General features: G+C 28.6%; 1 protein-coding gene and 1 long non-coding RNA gene across 7 annotated transcripts in view; one reads left to right on the top strand and one right to left on the bottom strand.

Moving 5' to 3' along the window:
• The window catches only part of LOC107444127 (scoloptoxin SSD14), a 58,713-nt gene extending 47,174 nt beyond the window's left edge, over positions 1-11,539 (bottom strand). The window contains exon 1 of the mRNA XM_016058209.4: positions 11,263-11,539. Coding sequence (XP_015913695.2) covers positions 11,263-11,390 — 128 coding nt within the window. The 5' untranslated portion in view covers positions 11,391-11,539. The remainder of the gene's footprint in view (positions 1-11,262) is intronic.
• The window catches only part of LOC139425036 (uncharacterized), a 106,403-nt gene continuing 83,905 nt past the window's right edge, over positions 1,495-23,992 (top strand). For 3 of the 6 annotated variants that reach the window (XR_015431643.1, XR_015431641.1, XR_015431642.1), the window contains exon 1: positions 1,495-1,657. This is a non-coding gene — a long non-coding RNA (uncharacterized LOC139425036). Of the gene's footprint in view, positions 1,658-15,389; positions 15,496-20,320; positions 20,485-23,992 lie in introns of those variants that run through there. The other 3 variants (XR_015431644.1, XR_015431645.1, XR_015431646.1) reach the window with 3 other exon arrangements.

Genomic DNA, 23,992 nt, shown 5'->3' with positions numbered 1-23,992 from the left:
GGGCCACAATTAAAAACACAAATCAAATGGCGGGCCGCAACTTTATCAAAATTTTATGTAGGACTCTTATGTTTGATGGAACATTAAATATTACTGTCAGATTATTACCAAGTTTTACAAAAGTATTGAATTACAAATTAAAATAAGTAGATTTTTAAAAATATTTAATTGTTATTAATAATATTTTTTAAAAATATTAAATAAATAGTAAAAATTCGGGCTGCAATAACTTTCAAGTGAGCACCTATGTATTAAGCAATTAATGTGCAACAGATATCTAATTGTATCGAAACTTACATAGTAGCACACAAAATATTCAATGAGAAAATTGAGGTTTGTCTGCTGCAACCACCAGAGAATAGATATTTACATTTTAAATTTACAAATGTGTGTTTAAATATTTTCGCACAAAATGAGTGGTTTCAAAAAGATGAATCGGAGAATTTCTTCGAGAAAATTTCTGATACGCACATGCTAAATCATCTTCACAAAATACAAAAAGAAATGAAATAAAATAGAGCAACATACAAGATTATTTTTGTATTTGAATAAATATTTTCTTGGATGCAAAACCTGAGAAATAAATTTTTTTGCACCGTTGGTATGTTAAATTTCACAGAAACGAAGAAATTAGGTTTTTATTAACGAGAAAAGTATTTTAAACCCATACAGATTTTTTACGAAAATTGTCCGCAAAAAAAATGACAACTAATATATTTTAGTTCGCGGGCCACAAAAAAAGGCTTCCCGGGCCGCCAGTTGGAAACCCCTGATCTAGAGGACTCAAATTTCAACTGTAGCTTTCTAATTACACAAAAGTTTTCAACAGTTTCTTCACCACTAAAAGCAGAATTTATTGTCATGGGAAATCATAACTAGGCAGAATTAGAGCTTCTATACGAGTTCTTCAATGAAAGATCCTATATGCTCTAGGTAGAATAATCTAGTTTAAGTTGGAGCTCAGTAAAACTGTTATTTTATAATTATTTTATTTAAATGATATATTACCGTAAAAGTCCGAAATCTGATAAATTCTAGGATTTACCAAAGTGGTTTGGTAAATCCTAGATTACCGAAGTGGATCATATTTTAGATTTTTTTCAATCTTTTTCTTTATGAAGTTATAATTATATTATTCAATTTAAGATCATTTTGCTTATGAATTTTTTTTCTTCTTTCTTTATGAATTGGTGTTAATTTTGCATTGGATTTGGTTATCTTAAATTTCCTTCAAAACAAGTGTCGATGTTTAACAGAGTTGTTCAGAATTTACTTTTTAATTGTGTACAAATTTTATAATTTTAAAATTAAAGCGTACTTCAGGGTTTGACAAAACCTAGGTTTTACCGTTGAGATTTACGGGTTATTATCGTAACGCTTCATTCTTCTACATATTAGACTACATACAATGTAGGGGAAAAGATCCACCTATGAACAAAACTGATAAGAGTATCTCCAAAGATTTAAAATTCCACTAAATGAAAGAGATAAGAACTTCTTATCAGTAGGTCTTGCTCTAGTATTATACTCGTCCACAACAGAGAAGGGAAGGACTAAAATGGAATTCACTCATTTTAAAAATAATAAAACTGTGCAGAAGCAACAGGTATCTTGTGGTAAGAGATAATGTTAATAATGAACACATGGAAATTCCACAGTAAGTTTATTTATATTTAATAAAACTTTTTATTTCTGCCTCAAGCATAGCTTTATTGATCTGTTAATTGAACCAACCAGAAATGATAATTTTAAGGAGGAAGAAAATATACCAAGAATAAAATAATACTAAGCAATATAGAATTAAGTTTTATTTATTGCGCATTAGCTGCAAGCAGGGGTACCCATATGTTTGAATTTTCGGGGGGGGGGGGGCTCATGAAAGAAAATGACAAATAGCTTAATGAATTAAAAAATTTATGAAAGGAAATTTTATCCATTTAATTATTTTTAATTTAATTAGCAAGCTGAATAACTAATTAATTTAAATTAATTTCACTTACATGATTAATCAAATACGCATATGTTTCATTATTAATTACAATAACACATTGGTTGTAACTTTTTAAATAAACTAAATTGATAATCTAAAAACTTATCAAAGAGTTATAATTTAACAACATTATTAGTGATATAATCTTTAATCGGGGGCATAAAACGAGTGTTTCACAGGGAATCAAGACCAAAATTCACAACATTTATAAACACACAATGACCTAGAAATAAAATAAATATAAACATTAAATACCGCTTGATTAGTTAAAATAATACTTCAATTAAACAACATAGTACAAATTTCGAAATTTCAAAACTTACATGAAATGTTCTTCGGTTCTACATCCTATGTTATGCTACGATCAAAAGCAAATAACTTTACAAAAAATTATTAAATAAAAAAATTTATTTCTACCTTTTTTTTATCACAAAGAGTATGTTATCATTATTTACAAATATACTACAGAAAGAAATGGAATTTAATCAACAGTTCTATTGCACAGCTTTTTCTGAAAATGTAAATTGAACATTTCTTTTGCTTTTGGAAAACTTATCAATAGCCAATTTAACTAAATTTACATCCTTTATTTTGTCCTTGTGAACATTCAATAAACAGAAACTACTTAAACCTTGAGTCATGGTACTTCTTAACCATGTTTTGACTCGCCTCAGAGTGCTAAATGACCTCTCTACCGTACAAGGTGTTGGAGGTATTGTTAAATAGTATATTAAAATATTTTTGATAGATGGAAAAAATTCTGCTTCCGGCAGACTTTCAAACTAAGTTCCGTGAAACACCTTGTTTCGCCAAATGTCAAACCAGGCTCTAGCTACGTTTTCCTCATTATTATGAAACTTTGAAATGTCTTTCACAGTTTCAAAAAATGTTTCTTTGCTTGTGCGTTTAAACAAATTCGGATGAAAATGCATTCCTTTAATTGGAATCTGATTAGACTCTGAAAACCTAGTTTCAAGGGATATTATAAGAGAATCCAAATAAGGAATGAAAAGAGATTTTCGATAATACGTATTCCAACGGTGTAGCTGCTGGAATATTTGACCTGTGAATTTGCTTTTTATTTACTCTGGGTATTTTTATTTACATCAATTTCATTACATGTTTTTTCTGCATCTTCAAAATTTTTTAAAATCTCCGTCTGCTTCAGCCCTATGTTTTTTAAAAACTTCCAGCAAATCATTTTTTATATACCTATGAACTGCATAAAGGTCACAATCAACTGATTGCATTTTATTAACTACTGGTTCCAAATATGCTGAATATCTAGAAATAATTGTTAAACATATTACGAAAACTACGGAAGAAGTTACTAAGTTTAACTGAGATCTTGTTTCTTGATTAAGAAAATTCTTTAGAAAATTTGGATTTTGTTGACTTGAAAAGGACTTCGATTCGAAAGGCTGTATGTTCATATTTTTAGAAATGCCAAAATTTCATTTTGTCCTACTTCGATTGGGCTCTAGTGAAAATCTAGGGCTTCGGCCTTCCCCTATGGGAGCCCATGGCTGCAAGTATGTAGAACTCATAAAATAAGTTCAAAATGTAGATAATACATGGAGAAAAAAATTATAGAATAATGAAAAAAGTTAAGCTACAGAATAATGTTTTCATATTTTGTAATCTGGCCATCTTGTGACGAAAATATTTTAAATCATTCTTGAAAATTTTCCCGTTTATGTAAATTTATTTGAATTCGCTGCTCGTTTTATAGATTTCGTTTCATGCTTTGTTCCGTTTTTTTTTTTTTCCTTTGCATTTTATTTTCTGCTTTTACGTGATACTTATCACTTAATGTATTCTATTTTGTTTCAAAAAAAAATTTTTTGAGTGCTCCTCACACTATCTTTTTTCCTTTTTTTTAAACGGATATTTTTATTAATCCTTTTTTTTTTAATTTTTCTTTTTTTTTTTCATTATTCTTTATTTTTTACAAAATGCGAAAGAAATATGGGGAATTTTTCTTAAAAGAGAAGAAGAAAAACTAAAATGATTTTCAAAAATATTTAAAAAGCCGGGGAAAAAATAAGGAAATAACATAATATCTTTTCATATCGTTTCAGACATAATCGTTTCGCATCAGCCCACACGATTATATCTGCAAAAAAGAGTGTTTTCTAATTTCTTTATTAATATAGCCAAAGCAAAATATATCACTACAATAGTGTGAGGTGCATCAAAAAAATTGAAACGAAAAAAGAACATACTAAGCAAAAAAATACAAAACAAATCAAGCAAAAAATGGAAAATATAAATTGAAGAAAGATACAGAATAAAACACAAAATGTAACATATAAAGCTAATTTAATTGTAATTTTACTTACCGGTATCTTTCAAAAATGATTTAAAATATTTTCGTAACAAGTTTGCTAGATTACAAAATGTGAAAATAAAAGCGTAAATAGAGGAAAGCTGGATGCTTGTTATGGCGCCCTGTCACTGATTTACAGAAACGCCTTTGATTTGTTAATTACCGTGGATTGGCCCATAAAGTAAATATTTCACAAGGGAAACTACACTGGAAAATTCAAAGTTTATTATTAATAAAAGTTGAATTCCGATGATTTTCAGAGAAATTATGAACATTTATTGAAAAAAAAAAAAACTTGATTGAAAAATATTCTTTATTAAATATTAGCAGATTTTTAGCCCCAGATTTCACCAGATTGGATTTGCACACAGTAAAATATAAACTTAGTTAACTAAGAAATTTTTAATAAATTTATCAATAATTATAACTTAAAATAACTTCATGATTTTATATAGAATTTAATTACGTTGTTTAGACATCCATTGTTAGTTTATTTTCATCAAAACTTGGTAGAGTTTGAACATTTGTTTTTTGGAGAAATAAACATTACTACAAATTTTTTTAATTCTATTTGATAAAAAAATAGAATGTAAATAAATATTTTTAGAAAACTCTATGTAATTAGTTTATTTATATTAAATTTATAATCGTTTTGGTCAACAATGCAGATATTTTCTTCCTTTCAATACTTAAATCCAAAAAATTAAAATTAATATTATCGTCATGACTGTGAAGCAAGATTTATTCCTTGGGGTAAATATTATTTAACAGAATTATGTAATCTTGATAGTTTAGCATAATTAAATCATCAATAAATCTAAAAACAAATTTAATATTAAGAGCATTTTTTTATTTTCATAATAGTGAAAAATAAGATAGTTAAAAGAGATGAAAAATTAGATCTCTATGACATTCTACCTACTTGAATAAAGATATGTTTTTCATTGAAGATGGCAAATATTAATTTGACAAATTAGTGCTTACAAACAAAAATGCAATAACAAATAATGTAATTAAAATGACAAATATTAATTTGAATTCCCCAATAATCAAAATCGCAATTAAGGATATTTTTATAATCATAAGAACAACTTTAAGTTTAGAAAGGTAAATGCTAATGAATATATCTTGGAAATCCAATCAACCATCCGAACCTTCATCTAACTGAAATACTAATGAAACATTGTAATTTTTATACATAAAACCATAATAACTACTCAAAATACTTCTAACACCTCGAATTTAATCGCATTCGATTCAACGTAAAGAAAAACAGTGAAATTTTTTTCCCCTGTATAGAGGAGATTTACTTCTTCCTTCAATTTTAAACAACTGACAAACATTTCAGCATTGAAATACGTGGAACATTAAAAATGTTTTTAGAAAAGCACAATGCATAAAACATATGCATTTAAAATGCATAGAACATTTAAAAAGTGTTTAGCTTTGAAAAAAGTATTTAATTTTAAGTAAAAGAAAATATTTTATTTCTTAGTAAGCATTCATTACAAATTATAAAAAATAATAATTCGTTTTGAAACCTTTCTATTATTTAAGATTCACAATGAGCTATTGGCGATGGTCAGGAAAACATTTGTGAGAATGATCCGGACACGACATACATACGTCACACAACATCCAACCGTAAGCAGATCGTATATTTAATCTGAACTAGAGAACGATCAATCTTCAATTCAATACCCCCAGAAGTATAATTTGTTAGGAGAACATGGAGGACTTCTGTGACCCCACAGATTTAGCGTGCACCAGTCACCATTTACTATACACGAGAAGTCTACGGATCGAACTCACGACGTCTTGAACCGTTTTGAAACCAATCAGAAAATGAGTTTTTCAAAAATACATTTTATAGCCTGTTGATAGTGTTTAATGTTTGTGCTAGTCCAGTTTTTCTCTTTTCTTTCGAAAGAAAAATGAGAGCTAAATTAGGTAAACAAAAGAGGCAGTACTTGATACAAAAAGAAAGGTATGTCATGCTACAATTTTTAAGGTTACATGGTGGTAACACACACATCACCCAACCTGGATATGTAGGCTCTAAATGTCCCAGCACCTAGCCCCATTTCTTATGGTTTCAGTCATGTTAGGAATGTGATATAATTTTGACGACACCTAATTTGGTACACCTCTTAATCTCACCACAACATCTTTCAGTCACAGTAGATTTTAAAGATTAAACTTGCAATTCACAACTGATCATCGCAATGCCATACTAAGCCTAACACCTTCTAGAATAAAGCAGCATGGATCAATTTAGTAATTCAACATAATAAACGTAAACTGTTCAGTGGAGGAAATTAAGAAAGATGTCACTACATTTGAGCTACTAAGCAGCACAAATCTAACTTCTTGTTTATGTTATGGTAACCCGCAGGGCTTAAGCTGAGTCTAAAAATTCATTAGCAAAAAAGCTAAAATCTGAAAAAAAGTTTTAGCAAAATGCTAAAATGCCATTAGGCTTATAAAATTACTTTATATCAAACAAGTACTGTAAGTTATCTGACAAAGAATAGCTTAATGTACAAGACAGGGTTGGAGTTTTTGCCGGCAAAAAGGGGTTTTTGCCCGGACAGTGGCAAAAACCTGGTAAAAACCAGCAAAAACTGGTAAAAACCGGCAAAAACCAAATTATCTAAATTGCTGATTAAATATTATTACAAAATACTTGAAACAAATTTAAATCAATCATAAGGAATAATAATTTTGATACATTACATGAAAAAATTATTTTCAACATATTAATAATTAATATAATGGTAATAATTTTTAAAAGATTGAAAGTTTGTGATCTCTTTTCATTTTAGAATCCTAAAATAAATGTTTTTTTACAAATAAATAAATATTATTATTTGCATATTATTATTTATTATAAAAAATTATTATTTGTACAATAATTAACTACACATATTGATAGATATTTTATGTTTTAAATTATAGTTATATTAATTTAAAATAAGTTCATTTCACTGGAAAAAAAGAATTATCACAAATTTTCCAATCAATAATGTTTTAAACTACTAAAATGATATATTATTACATTATCATTTAATTATGGAATAATAATTTTGTTAATTTTTTTGTAATTATTTATATTTATAGTATATATTTCAATTTTAGGAATAATTTTGTATCAGAAATGATTTTTTGTCCTCTCATCTTGGAAAATATAGGTTTTTGCCACTTTTTGCCAATTTGCTGGGCAAAAACCTGTTTATGCCAGGACGGTTTTTACCGGTATTTACCATGGTTTTTTCCACCTGTGGCAAAATCTTGCCAACCCTGGTACAAGAATACCAAAAAGAATACCTATAACAAAAAAAAACACATTTATTATTTATCAAAACATTTTGGTTTATAATTAACAATCTTCCTTTCTCTCATGTTTGCCCATTTTACAAATGCTTCTTGAAAGTTAAATGCACTTTCAGGGCCCTCAATATTAATCATTAACAAATTGTTTACACGGTTGATTAACAACCTGTTTCGAATATTAAGTTTTAATCAAATTAAGGCAGCTAAAGCCCCTTTCACAGTCAACAGTGTGCATTGGTATTGTTGCACAATACTTTATAACAGAAGTTTAACTTCTGTTGGAAAACTTGTTTTTAGTCTTGTGGTTAGTTTATTTTTCTTTTCTTCTCGGTGAAACTCATATATTCTAGCCATTTTTGTTGATCGCTATGCTTCATCTCATCTGATCACGTTTTTTTTCGTGAACGCTAGCGTCATGGTTCTTCTTGCGAAAGATATTTAGATTTTTTCTCCTTGTTTGATCAAGTTTTTTTCATGGATGTTAGCGTCATGGTTTTTCGCAGAAGCTTTTTTTTTTTTTTTATGGAATTTAGTAAAATCCTTTAGCAAAAATGCTTTGTTGAATTTTAGCATTTTTGAGGGGTCTTTTCGCATTTTGCGAAAAAAGCTACGGTAGCGGAAACCCTGGTAACCCGTGCTTTGGACTTCTCTCTTTTAGGAGATATTAATTGAGCTTCGCTTCAGAAACACACAAATACCACTCTTTTTTGATTCTAGAAAAACTGCTTTCTCACAGCATAACTCACGCTTCAAATCAACATTTTTTCTGACTAAAAATTTCCAATAAAGCAATTAAAAAACTTGCAATAAATACTTAAAACTTGCAATAAAAATGTGGTGACGTGTCTTAACAGTTTTCAAGTAAACAAATGGAAATGTAAAAATTACAGATGCCCCCTTTCAGGTAAAATCAATTTAAAATTTTGCAAAAATTCTATTATGGACAGTAATGTTCAAAATAGCAGAAAAATTTTACAAATTTCTCCCTAATGCTTAAAAGAAAACACAAATAGGAAATTTCACATTATATTCTATTATAATATTTGTATCACATAATGGTGCTCAATGCTAATATTCAAATGCAAGCGATTCATTTTAAAAAAACACTGTGTTGTGTTTCAAAACGAGTATATGTATTATAGATGCACTCTTACAGTTCAATTCAAAATTCTGCCAAAAAGCACACTCTTCCTCAAGTAACAGTGTTTATATATCGCAATTGAGGATAATTAAAAAAAATAATATAAACCAAATATTATAAAAATATAATATAAACCAAAAATAAAACTTATAAGATATGCAGTTTGTGCTCAATGACAATGAAAACACTTGTTACATGAGTACTTTCCCAATATTAAAATTGTCAGAATGAATTAATTAATCAAAAAATGTCCCCACCCCTTACTAACAATTATTTGAAAAATTATTTCCCATCACTAAATATTAAATAAATATCTACTCTAAATGTGAAAAATCATTCCCAAAACTATTTTTAGTTGCAAAACTTAATTATTTAAAATATTACAACAAAAAAAAAAAAATTTGTACTGTTATCTAAAATTGCAATGTCAATTTGCTCCCTTGAGGGCAGCTTGATTATTAGGATTACTATTGCTTTGATTACAGGGGTGATTGTGAGCTCAACTCAAAAGTCCTCAAAATTTCTTAAGTAAAATCATTAATGACGCATTTCAAACAGGGTGTGTAGTCAAATTTATCAACAAAAAATAGGCACCTTTTAAGCACTCAAAAAATATTTTTAAGCTCTTTGAAAAATATCATAATTAGACAAGGTTGGCAAGTTTTTGACAATTGATGGTTTTATCCGTTTTTATTTACAGTGACAAAGATGATGGTGCATCACAAACAATGAAATTAATAAGAGAAATAAAATTTTCTGTCATTAATAGGAAAAAAAATTGACTATGTTCAGTTGGTCCCCGTAATCAGCAAAAATTCGAGAGATTTTTCAATTCTATTACAGAGGGCGGGAAATGAAGTCTGAAATTGAGAATATCTTGCAAAAAGCAGCAGGGTTGCACATGAGAGTCAAAAATCTTTACCGCTGAATCCAGCTTGGTATACCTAAGTGGGGACCTGCAAGTATTTCATCAAACACAGTACCGTTCCTGGGGTGGCGAACGCCTGCGTGCAAGAATAATTTTATGCGCCCCTATATACTATGCTTATACTTCGAATAGTTGAATTTGGCGCCTTTTAAATTGGGCGCCTGCGTGTGGGGCATTCGCTGCATACCCGCCAGGAACGGCACTGATCAAACATATAAAACAAATGGTGCTTTCATACACTACAGACCGGCGGTGCGCCGAAATAGATTGGGGTTGAATTAATTGTGAAAACCTTGAATAGGACAATGTCCTTTTGCATAAATTGTGGCGAAAAATCAACATGTTAAGGAAAAATATCACATTTCGGAAAAGGGAAAATTAAGCACTTTTTAAAAACATCCATGGAAAAAAGCACCTTTAAGGGCTTTTAAAAATCAAAAATAAGCACCTTTAAGCACTTTTTAAAAACAATACGCACCCTGTCAAAATATTAATGTCTTTATAAATTTAAATCATTGATATTTTCACAACATGAAATTCTAAAAAATTATATGCAGCATAATTTAAATTTAAGTTTACTTTTATCTCGAATTAAATTTATTATTTTACCAGAAAAAAAAATTTAGAAATGAAAGAGATGACAAAGATAAGTTCTAGTTCTTATATTTTTAAATAAAATATACATGAATATTTATACATAAATGTGATCCATAATTTCTTGAAACTTCTGGACCTTGGATTTCCAGAACATAATTGGCAAAAAATCCAGATTTTTTCCAGAGCACAATCATCTCTGTGATTATCAAGATATAAAATTAGATTCAATATCACATGAAAGATTATAGAAGTTATTAAATACTTTTGGAGAGTCAAAAATTAATTTGAAAGAAATTTAATTCATCTTTTAGACATTTATTTTTATCATTTAGAAAATTAGACATGTTGCTACTTAACAAATTAATATAAAACTGTACACTCAACCTATATTCATAGCTGGATTGATTTTTTTGAAAAATTATTCACTGATATTCCAGCTTGAAAAATAAATACCAAAAAAAAATATTCTTCATCTAGCCTTATATTATTAATATCCTTTCCATAGAATACTTTCATTTAAATTTCTACATTAACGGAACATAGCAAAACAATAAAAATGTGAATATTAAATTGACTTTATTTAAAAAGATTAAACACACATGTTTATTAATAATATAGTGTTATTTTAGTAAAAAAAAAAAAAAAATGCTAAAATACTAATTAATGTTTTTTTAAATCAAACCTTTTCAAATATTTCAGAATTCATATAAAAAAAACTGAATGTTTTTTTTCATAAAAAATTTAGAAGAAAAAAAATATATAAGTAATAGCCTATTTTACATCAAAGCCACATTCATTTGAAAACAAAAATTTTAACCTAAATTGTAAATTTAACTTTAAACTGTAGTTTTAATTCAAAAGACAATTATACTGTAATTAAGTACATAAACAAACGATAAGTGAAGTAAATAAAGAATGGATTAATCAAAAACGTTCATTAATACCGTTGATATGGAAATGTAGCTGCAGAAGCCGTATGATTTTGCGCTAATTCACTTTCCTTTTCATCAAAAGTGTTCAATTGTACATAGGATCCGTGAGTAACACGGTTAACAGACGAATCACGATTCATTATGAGTGTAAAAAAGTCTTAATGAATTCAGTATATTTAAGTATAAAATAGTTTTTTTTTACTATAAAAACATTTCTTTACATAAAACGTCAAACTAAACACAAACGTCGGTGGTTACCATGTTACGCAATACTGTTTGTAAACAGTTAAATGTACAGTTAATGATTCTAAAGGAATATTTTTTCCCTTTTTGGAAATTTATTTTGCTTAAAAATTTAAAAGTTAACGCCAAAAAGCATGATGACAAAAAAAAACTTTTCAACTACTCCCCAGTTTCCAAAATTGCATTTTTCCTCATGGTGTTCACCATATAAGCTACAAGTTCCGTTTTCGATGTTAGTCGAGGAAGAATGAGAATCTGATTGGTGAAATATATTCTCTTGCGAAAAGCTTGCGATCGTTTTACGTAAAAAAAACTTGTAAAAGCGCATCATTTACATATTGGTGATCGCAACGCTCGAATACGCCATCTGGGGAGAGACCGGTTTCAAGTCTTTTCAGTTGTATAGGAATGTACTGCGATATTTTCCCTTTTCTTAATATATTTCCTTTTTATTTAATAAAAATATTTGCTAAAATTTCCGCGATGCTTTTCTTTAGAACTATGTTTAATGTTGTTTTCAGTTCCATATAGTTTTCAACTTAAAAGATTTTAATCTATATGAAAATCAAGATCGAAACTAACGTACTTCCTTCCTCTATGACTCTCCGCAGGTTAATGGGGAAAGCATGTGAAGTGTTGCCGCAGTGTTTTCACTACAGCGCGAGAACGCGAGAATCTCGCATATTTTTTTCTTTTCTCGCATTAAAAAATGATTACCGCGAGAAATTCGCGTATTCTATAAATCAATTTCAAAATTCGCGAAATTCTCGCATTTTGGAAAAAGTTTCGAATTACGTCATTTAGAATAAAATCCGTTTCACTTTTCTTCCTGGATCTTCATTATTTTCAACACTTGCCCCGTTATCTAGCTTCCCTATTTACCAGTAGGTATTGTTCAGAACCTTTTCGAACAACAGAACACAACCCCTCCGAACCACGGAACCCCTTTCAGAACACATTTCTCTGCAATCACGTGTTTACTGTAGGTATGGTTTTTCATGTAAGACGCTCAAATTTTTTTATGCACTAATGTAAGATGGACAAATACCTAGCAAAGGCAAAATCTTCTATGATGATGCAGCAAAAATATTCAATGCTTTAAAAAATAGAAGACGTTAAAAATGTATTATAATAAAAGAAATGATTTTTTTTTCCAGTCTATTTGTATTTTTTCAGTTTTTGGAAATATCACTTAACTTTCTGAAAACTCACCCTGTTTTTGAGAAAGGGTGAGAAATTCTCACCCATTTTTCTTCTATGATGAAAACACTGCATAGGTAGACAGTTCTGCTCTACACCACCTGCAGCCCATTTCGATCGCCAGTAGTATTTTCAATAAAACGCGTTCTTTCAATTTAAATTTTAACCAAGGAAATAACAAATGAAAGCGGAAGACTCCGAAAGCATGCCATGATGCTATCTAAAAAATAACAATCTGCGATATTTTGCACTAATATAGACAAATAAGGGATAATGCTCAAAACGTGACAAACCTTACACTTTATTTATGCTGTGATATTTTTACCCATTGGCAAAATGGATCTTCGTTTGGATTTCGTGGCGTCCTCACTTTTCAACTACAATAATCAAGAATTACTTTTAAATTTAAAACTACACCGCCGGACGAGTGGCAATAATTTCTTTACTACAATGTTTTAAAATGACTGAAATTTTAACAGAATTACTTTTAAATTTAAAACTACAAGCGCCGGACGAGTGGCAATAATTTCTTTATAGCAATGTTCTAAAATGACTGAAATTTAACAGAATTACTTTTAAATTTAATACTACACCGCCGGACGAGTGGCAATAATTTCTTTATTGCAATGTTTTAAAATGATTGAAATTTTAACAGAATTACTTTTAAATTTAATACTACACCGCCGGACGAGTGGCAATAATTTCTTTATTACAATGTTTTAAAATGACTGAAATTTTAATAGAATTACTTTTAAATTTAAAACTACACCGCCGGACGAATGGTCATAGTTTTTTCACTTCAATGTTTTAAAATGACTGAAATTTTAACAGAATTACTTTTAACTTTAAAACTACACCGCCGGACGAGTGGCAATAATTTCTTTATTACAATGTTTTAAAATGACTGAAATTTCAACAGAATTACTTTTAAATTTAAAACTACACCGCCGGACGAGTGGCAATATTTTTTTCATTTAATATTAATAATATAAAATTATTTAATATTATAAAATTATATTTTGAAACATTGCAATAAAGAAATTATGAAGACATAATGCTTTTAAAAAGATGTCTGCCCTTTGGAAAATTCTGAAGCAACTAAAGGAACCATTTGAGCAGTTAATTTAATTCTTTAAATTTTCTAGTCATAAAATTTTACTCAAATTTTTTTTGAAAGTTTTTAAATTAAATTAGGTAACTTTTTTTGTCTAATCTTTAAATACAAAAATTTTTTTAAGTTTGGAAACTAGGTCTAAAAGAGCTTTCAATGAATAAGAAGAATTACATAAAATAACGGAATTTAGTTTGTTAATATACTATAGTACACAATGAGAAAAATTCCTTAACCTTTGACGCAGATGAGCCAGTTTCCCTTTTATGTATTTTTGACACTTTAATTGCAAGTAAAAATATATTTCGGTATATTTAATCGTAAAATCAGTCTAATATTTACTAAAAAATCTGTTAAATAATCTGAAATCTGTACTGAAATACATGATCCAAAAAATAGTTTCAATTTTTTTTCCATTTATAATAAAAAGTTTAATAATTGATCTTGTTAATTAAGGAAACTTCAATAATTAACTACTATTTCTTAGATCTAATTTAAAATAAGTGTAAATTTAGAAATGAGCCGCGTTGGATGAATTGATTACCTTTACAGCAGAAACAAAAAACTGATGCGGCATTCTCTATTTAATGATCATAAATGATCAAAATTCTAACTATAATATTTTCAATTGTTATACTGTGTTTTATACAATATAATGAAAAAGTACGACATGTTTAATAAAAATTCTTCGTCAGAGAATTAAGAACACTTCATTAACTTTATCAGAAATGTGTACACTTTAATCAGTAGATTACTTACGAGAATTTATATAACTAGATTATTAAGTTCAAGTCATAATGAAAAACTAAGAATGAGATTTAATAATGGTTTTGAAAAGGTCTCTTCCCTCAGTATTTAAAAAAGAATTTTGAAGAAACTAAGTGAACCATTTGAACAGTTTATTTCATTCAGTAAATTTTGTTCTAGTCAAACTAGTCACAAAATTTTACTAAAAAGTTTTGAAGTTTTTGATTTTGAAAGTTTTAAAAATGCTTTAAAATTTAAGAAACTTTTTTAGTCTAACCTTTAAATACGAAAACTTTTTGAAAGTTTTAAAAATTCTTTCTTTAAAAAAGAACTTTCAATGAATAAAAAGAATTCGATAAAATTTACGGAATTTAGTTTGTTAAACTACTAATACCCAGTGAAAAAATTCTTTAACCTTTGACGCAGATGGGACACCGGTTTCCCTTTTATATATTTTTCAAGCTCTCTAATTACAAGTAAAAATATATTTTGATATTTTAATTCTAAAAACAGTTTAATAGTTATTTAAAAACCTGTTAGATTATCGGTACTTTATACTAGAATATAAAATCCAAATAAGAAATTTTCAGTTATATTTCAAAAACTTATATTTTGTTAATTGCATAAATTTCAGTGATGAATAACTATTTCTTAGTTCTAATTAACTGCAAATAAAAACAAATTTGTAGATTTTTTAACTTTTAAAGGAGAAAAAATGCTGCCATTCTGTACTTTATAATAGAAAATTAAAATGCTTAATATATTTTCATTTCCTCTGAACTTATAATACAATTAAAAGATATGAAATAGATATAACATAAAAACACAATTTTGACAGTTTTTCCCTGTTGTCGGAGCACTTACATTGACTGGAAAAATCACATGGTGGGATACACTTTTTCCTCACTCATATCCAGATTGTGATCAGCGTAAAAAATCAAAAGGTATTGTTTTTCTATAAATATGTCTGTATCCCTAATTTAAAGGTAATTTTCTCTACTGCTATTATTACACTTTTAATTCAAGAATTTAAAACTAAGAGAATTGCTTTTTATTTTATTATAATAAAGTAATTCTGGGCTACATTTTAAAATAAAGTTACTTAAAAAAGTGTCTAGTCTTATTAAGCGTTTTATAATTATTTCTGTGCAAACATTAATATATTGTTATAAAACTTAATGATCAGCTTCATGCACAATGTGATGCAAGTAAAAATGGTATTTAACATATTTGCCCGATTGATAAGCGAAAATATGAAATTACGGTCGTGAACTCAAATTTGTTTGAACAATGTAAACGTTATAAAAAAAGATTACTTAGAAAAATTACTTTTGTTCAACTCTAAATCAAAATATTTATAATACTAATAGATAATATTTGAACGTGGGGAAGTGGAGGCACAAGCGTAAGCAAACACAATTACTTTTAGTACGTATATGTAAGTGAGTAATTTTAACTAAAGAAAAGCCGTTTTCTGCCAAGAAACAGCAACTATTGAGATGAAATCATCGAGGTTCTTGAGCGGTAGCGAACAGGGGGGGTCAGCCCCCTTTCTGTTTAATACAAATTGTGAGTCAAAGAACACAATCTGGCTCTCAATTCTCGAGAGTAATGAAGAAAAACTAATGAGTATCAGATAAAAGCACTTATTCTTGTCAGTTGGGAGAATTTTATTGTCGATGTCTACTTGTTTGAATTAGATTTTTCACTAAGAAAAGTTCTTTAAAAAGTGTACATGTTGACGGGTATAAAATGTTTCTAAATATTTGTCTAGTGTCTCAACATAGAACTAAATTCGGTTCTGATGAAATCTGCATTTGCTTTCATAACTATCCGTAAAGTATTTAGAGAAGAGTTCAACTAACAGCGTAATATTTCCCTAATACAAATTTCAAAAAGAAAATTCTCAAGATAAATTTGAATATCATTAATCTGTAAAATAGTAATTTAAAACTGAATAACTTAGTCTGGAATAAAAAGAAATTTTTATGTATAAAAAAAGTAAAACTAACCAATTTGTCGATCAAATATTTTTATTAAAACATTTTATAATTACATATATTTCAAACTGCATCTCATGGGTGAAAGCCCTTATATAGCAAGACGGAAAAGAGAAAAACCTGGTACGTAAAACATTTCATTCCAGCATTTTTTCGAAAAAAATGAAATATCTGTAACTATCAAGATTTCTTTTATAATTCTGGCATATATATAAAACTGCTTCTTTTCCAAGATAAAGTAGATATTGTTGAAAAATTTAAAAAAAGAATAATTAAACTCCTCCCCAAAACTAGCTATAACTGAAATGGTTTTACTACCAGCCTTTCCTATTTTCCGTCTCGCTTTCACCCCTGCTGCATCTAGGCTTTACATGTGTCTCTCATTTACAAATTAGTTTTAAACAATATCTTCCTTATTTTACATGGAGTTCTAACATTTACAATGGAGTTTTTTAAGCAACATTTCACATTAAACTTGCAACGAAATATTAACATGGATTTCTTAAAGTGTACAATAAGCTATCAAACGGCAACTTTGATATTTAATTACACAATGCGAGAGTCATGAAAATTTATAATCTATTGAAAATTCTCCTTGTAAAAATATGTATCAGAACAAAAATAATGAACCTGAATGCATTAAAATTTAATTCTCAATTTTGTCACTTTAAATAGTGTCTAAAGAAACTTTAAAAAAAATTTTTTTTTTTAAGATTTCATTTTAAAATTGAAAAGTCTCTTGCACCTGAAACTTAATTTCCGAAAAATTTAAGTTTTATTTTGAAAATGTAGTTTTTCAAACTAATTTATATGAAAGGCAGATTTGCACATTGAGTTTCTCTCTAGATTAAATTTTAGCCTGCAATCTTACATAAAATTGGCACTACCTTTTACTTTCAATTCAAGTTATAAGGCTGTAAAAAATTTAAACTGTTCATTTATAACTTTCAGAAGAGGGCACATTAAAAAAAAGTAATTTTTTTATAAAAAATAGCTACATCTTTTTCTAACAGATTTTTTCACCTGCTGGTGTATATTAAAATCCTAAAGATTTACTACTACTTACTGTTTAGAGCAAAAAATAGATAATGTTTGATTTTTTAAAACACGATCAGTATAGAGTCTGAAGACATCGGGGGAACTCTTTCGTTCGAAAATTCATTGTTGTATCCTATTTATTCTGTTAAGAGTCAAAGCTGCACGAGTACATATCAAAAAAGAATAACTAGTTTCAAGTTCTTAAAGAAAGACTACCGTTAAAAGATTTCTACACAGCACAAGGATACTGATCCACTACAGAAACGCTCATGTGTGAATCGAGAAGTTCCGAAACGGCTGGACGAGTGTGAAACATGACGAGAAAGCGGAACGGCCGACTACCACCTCCACGTCATTATCCACACTAGTCTAGAACATTCCGAAGCTTCCGATTCACCCTTGCACACTCATGCAGCAGATCGATATCCCCAAATTGTGTAGATCTGCTATATCATCGACTATAAATGCGGTAGTACTGACTGTTTTTCATTCAGCTGTCTTTTAATCACAGTCTATTAATATATACGTGCTATCGGATTTAAATTTGGTTCTCTACAACTATAAAATGATACAGTTGCAATTTCGATGTAGTATCTCACAATTTACTTCATAGACAATTTAACTTAATCCAGCTCAGAACTGTTAGAGATTCCAAAATTAGTATTATATGACCCCAATTTAGAATTTTCTATAACATTTTATTGAATTTATGTTTGCATAGAAGATTTCTCGCCCATTTTAACAATGATCCGCTTAGGATAGAACTCAAATCAATGAATTTGAAGATTAAAAAAAAACATTTCTCGGAATTTGCAAATCTACTTTTCATAATACTTTTGCATACAAGTTTTAATCATTAAACAAGCTTATTGTTATCTATGTCATTAATTCATAAGTATTAAACGCAATCGCAACATACTATGAGAATCGGAAAAAAAAGTTACTGTTAGATTTAAAACTGAACACATTAAGATAGTATGTTTATACTTTACCTCGTGGATTGTTTCGGCTTCTGTTCAAATAGTAGATTCAATTTTTTATCAAATTTTTGCCTTCTCTGACCAAGAACCTATATTTGTAGCACTTTTACACAGGATCGGTATATTTAAAAGAAATAGTTCAATTTAAAAATGCGTGTTCGAGAACTCTTTAGACACTTATTTGGGTGGAAATCTATATTTACTTTACGTAGCACCAAAATCAGATTTTTGAAAATCTTAAATTGGTAACATTTAATTTATACGTTAATACGTTGAATCTTATTTTTTTAAAAACGCGTAATCTATTACAAATACTAAATAGCTATTTCATTTTATTAGATAGATATGCACGTTAAAAGATTTAAATTATTTCCTTAAAGTTTTAAAATTGAATTATCTTGAATTTCAATAGGACGAATAAATCTGGTTGTAATAAATACTAAATTAAAACATACACAACTCAAATTGTTTTAAATTTACGAATACATTTAAAGACTTTTGATGTAATATTAAATTCACGTTTCAATTTTTGTCATGTAACTTAAATTTAAACTTAGTTTTGAAGTAAATTCTATAATTTGATTTAGACCTTGAAGATCGATAGGAATTATGTACCTATTTTCGAAATTATCAAATTATTAAAATGATTATTTATCAGATTATGGAATATTCTGTAATTATTAATTTGTGTATGAACCTTTTTTTAAACTAAACTCTACCATTTATGCTTTGAAAACTAATTTGTCTAGTACCCATTTTTCTTGTTTTAGATTAGCTTTACGTCAAGTTAGGGATCCAGTATAGTTATATAAAGTTCCTCATATCGTAATGCCTAGCAGCTGTCAATGCGCTATTCTTTTTAATAGCTGTAAAAGTTTTAAAGCTCGCCGAGTACTTTCCAGGATGTTTAAAACCTGGGTCGAAAAGAGATTAATGCTGTGGATGTACGGCTCTATAAGTGAAACGTTGTTAACCTAATCGATTCATACTTAGTCTAAAACAATTTACAATGAAACTAATTTAATATACAAGGAAGAACGTTTTGAAGTCTACCCGTATTACAGTGGGATTTCAGCCACGATAGTTAGCTGGAACGCCTTAAGAAAACTTTGGATTTTATATTAGCATTGAAGACAAAACAGCATTATGAATAGTGGCTGTCATAGCGAGAATTAATACTAGAGTTGTCATTTCAAAATATATGATGTTAGTCTTCGACTCTCCCGAATTAAAGTTGATCTAACTTACGTAAATAAATAGTTTAGTTCAACAGCGGTAGCCGAACAGTGAAATCACTAATAGTCATTTGACTAATGTCTGCGTTTGTGTTTTGACAACTACAATTAACAAAAATTCAACGATATTTTGGCTTAAATACCTGCCGATTCGAAAGTAATATTCTCATTAAGATTTGTTTTATTTACTTATGCACTAAACGTAACGATTTCATAAACCCGCTAATCAATTCTGCATTGCTACGCTCTGCAAATTCGTTAAATTGTGAACTTAGATTTTGTGCGTCACTTTGTAGAGCTAAAATATTACTTAACTAGGGCCTGGCCCGTCAGGCTCGGGAATTTAACGTTTGGAGCTTTGTCCTATCCGAATTTTATAGTTTTGCGATAAAATAAACTGCGTAAGAGTTAATCCGGGAAAATTTTTCAACCGTACGCCTTTTTAACGCGTTTTTATGTTTAATGAAAGAATATTGATAAAATTTTAAAAGTTTCCCTTCATATTTTATTTTTTAGGAATCTCGAGATAAGAAAACACAATTCAGAAATGTACAAAATAATGGACAATTACAAGACTATGCATTTAAAAAGGTGCATGTACTATGATATAAGATTGTTTCAGGGTATTTATTGTTTATGTTGTTTAATAGAGATCTTCAAAATTAAAGCTAAAAAGTTTAATGTGTTTCGTATTTAATTAATTTTAGATTTTTGGTTTAAGTAATAAGACATTCAGTCTTAGTAAAAATCACTAGTTTTAAAATTTCTTAATTTGTTTTAGTTTATAATTAAGAATTTGTTTTAGTTTATACAAAGTCAGAAATTAATTTTTTATCTTTTATAGTTATTAAAATAGATGCATGTTCTTAAAATTTGTGCGTATCTTTAATGCACCTGTTACAAAATTTTATTTTATCCGAATTAGAAATTTCAAAATTCGAATAAAGCTGAATTTCAGTATTTCCAAAGTATTTCTAAGCGTTTTTTCCAAGTTATTTTCACTAAACTTTGAAAAATAACTGGAAATTATCGAAACTGCATAACCTTAATTAAAACTTTTACTATCTCATAATTTATAAAAATCTAATATAATTTTAAAATATAAATTTTAAGTATACTCTAAATAAGATATCTTATACCGAGTAACTGTGTCCCATTGTTTAAACTTATTTAGCCGCCGAGTCAATGAATTGATGTTAGCTTATGGTTAAAATATATGTTATAGTTAGTCTCATGTTAGTAGTTAGCCGGAAATAGCATGATGAATAATATGAATGCATAACGAAATTGATTAAACATGAATTGCTTTAAATTTGCTCATCCAGGTATATTTACATTTAAAAAAGGGAAAATTCAAAAATTTTCCAAATTTGCTTTTTGAAACTATGGCTAAATAGTGTGTCACCGATTCTTTTAAAAATTTTAAAATATCCTTTTATCACGTGCTATGCTCATAGCCAGTTTCGCATAACTAAACGAGCCGAATCATCCGTAATAATTATTCGGTGTTGAAATTTTCAGTTGAACGTATACTTTTAAGCACTGAATATATATCAAAACTGTTTTAAATATTTAAGAGGTGAGATGAAGCAAATTGAGGCATATCCATTTAAAGATTTTCGTTATGCAAATAGACTCGGCAGAGAAATAAGATTAAAAAACAAGACTAGTTTTGTAGAAGCCCATTTATTAATGTATCAAATATATTTTATAAGAAATATAACTTTCGTTTATCTTAAGAAATCAACTGACAATTTGAAATATTTTATTTACCAAACTTCTAACTAATCTAACATTATCAGAGCATGCGATAATGTGTATAATTAGTTCTATCTACGTATAAAAGTTTCTGTTACGCCAAAGCGTGTTTTGCATGTTCTAGTTTTCCGGTTTTCAAATATCTCGTTACCGCAACGAGTTTTGAAACTTTAAAACGTTGATTTAATAAATACCGGTTTTCACCTGCGAGCTGAAATTTTTTTAAAGATTAAAACAAGTTTAAGAGTTAGTTTATTTTAATAATAGCTTATAAATTTTAGATAAGATTTTGTATATTAGATATCAATTCCTCAAATCTTTTTTTTACAAAAAAGTTTTGCTTAAACTTCAGATTAAGTGTAGTTTAAATGGTAGATTTTGAAATTAACCCACATTTACTTAAACAGATTCTAAAATATTAAAGTAACGTATGATGCATTTGGTGGAAATACATGGAAGGAATATTTTAAAATTTGTAATACCAAAATAAAATCCGATATAAAGTTTTATTCATCTAAATACGTTTCGTCTGAGAATCGAAAGTATTTTAATTTTTAATAATTCTCTGAATTTAATGATTTGAATTTAAACTGGCACACTGAAACAATTCTTTTGAATAATACAAATTTTAGATTTTAGTTAGTGTACTGGACAATAGTTTGAAGGAAAAAAAACATCAATAAATTGAAATTAGTTCTTTTGCTCTAAGATTTAATTTTTCTTAAACATTATGTCATAGCTGATAACGAGCAATAGTTAACAATAAGCTTGTCTTTAAAATTTTAAGACTATTAACAGTACGTATATATAATACATAGCTGATGGATTTGAGAAGGTGCAGCCAATTTTCAGAGACTTAGATTCTAAATTTAATTTAAGATATTTAATGGGTAAATATCACTCAAAAAATTTATGAATAATAATTTTTAGATATGATAAACAGAAAAAGGTATGTTTTGGTAAATAAGACTTAAATATTCTTTACGATTAATAGAAATATTTGAAATAAACTTTTAAACAATGTACACTTAAATTGCATTTATATCATAAATATGGATTTCGATTTAATTAAAAATATTTATATAGCTTAATTCTTATCAGAGAAAATATTTAAATTTCAATAACTAAAATACCGAAAATGGAATTTTCATATTATTCAAGGAGAATATAAAAATAAACCTCTTGTTCTGTTATGTCGACTAGGCAACTGAAGTAGGTCATCTTGACAGACTACGATCCTCATGGTAACTAGGTCAGTAATGGAGATCTTGGCAGACAACAGGCCTCGTGGTAACTAGGTCAGCAATGGAGATCTTGGCAGACAACAGGCCTCGTGGTAACTAGGTCAGCAATGGAGATCTTGGCAGACAACAGGTCTCGTGGTAACTAGGTCAGCAATGGAGATCTTGGCAGACAACAGGCCTCGTGGTAACTAGGTCAGCAATGGAGATCTTGGCAGACAACAGGTCTCGTGGTAACTAGGTCAGCAATGGAGATCTTGGCAGACTACGATCCTCATGGCAATTAGATCAGCAATGCAAAGCCTAGCGTTAAAAAGAATATAAAATGTCTTTATTCCGATGGTCAAATTAACATAATTTCACTCTAGTCAGAGACAGTATTTGATCTAGAGTCGAGTAAAGTTTTATAAATATTAGTTATGCAAATATCATTGTCAACCCCTTTTTAGGTAGGCCCTTTAAATGCATATCCAGAGTCTGCATTTTACAAAATTCATAAATCATAAAGGAGATCATATTAATCCGAACATTTAATTCCTGCAGATAGGACCTCTGAGCTATGTGCGTACTTTTCAAAACGCAGGAATAACACAGAAATCTATATTAACAAATGCAGACGAAGTTCAAATGAAAACTTAATGGCGTTGTTGAAATTTCAATTACGCAAAACTTTAAATAACCATTTATCTTTTGACCGTGAGGGAACATTACAGTCTGATATTCGTGAAAGTTCTTATTTTAGAGCTTTGTGCCAAATGACTAAATTAATTAACCTCCTGGTCAGTAGGAGATTTTATCGGCAGAAGTTAAACATCTCCAACCGAGAAACTAAATTAAACATAAGTTTTAGATATGATGAAATGTACATACGACACAATACTAATGCTATAAAGTTTTGTCCAACTAAGTTCAGTTTTTCAGTGAGACAAAAATTTAGTAAACTTTAAAACCAATTAAAAGCAGTTGTGGCCACCGAGCGTTCGCCTCCCAATGATGCTACCTAAGCATAGACTGGCAGATACAAATTCTGCTCTTCGCTAGCAACGACCGCAGTGCTGACGTAAAATATCCTATATCGGATCATGAGTTAGAAGCTCCTTGCCGTCAGACTGATCGTGGAAGGATTTACACAATTTTTAAGGCTAAATTTTGTAAGCACGGCTTAAAATTAAATTTAATGTAAAGTTTA

Source organism: Parasteatoda tepidariorum, chromosome 2 (assembly GCF_982258835.1).
Source record: "Parasteatoda tepidariorum strain Cologne lab strain chromosome 2, Ptep-v5.0, whole genome shotgun sequence".
In the NCBI taxonomy this organism is placed as follows: domain Eukaryota; kingdom Metazoa; phylum Arthropoda; class Arachnida; order Araneae; family Theridiidae; genus Parasteatoda; species Parasteatoda tepidariorum.
The sequence above is the reverse complement of the archived record's forward strand: the minus strand, read 5'-3'. Positions and strand labels throughout refer to the sequence as shown.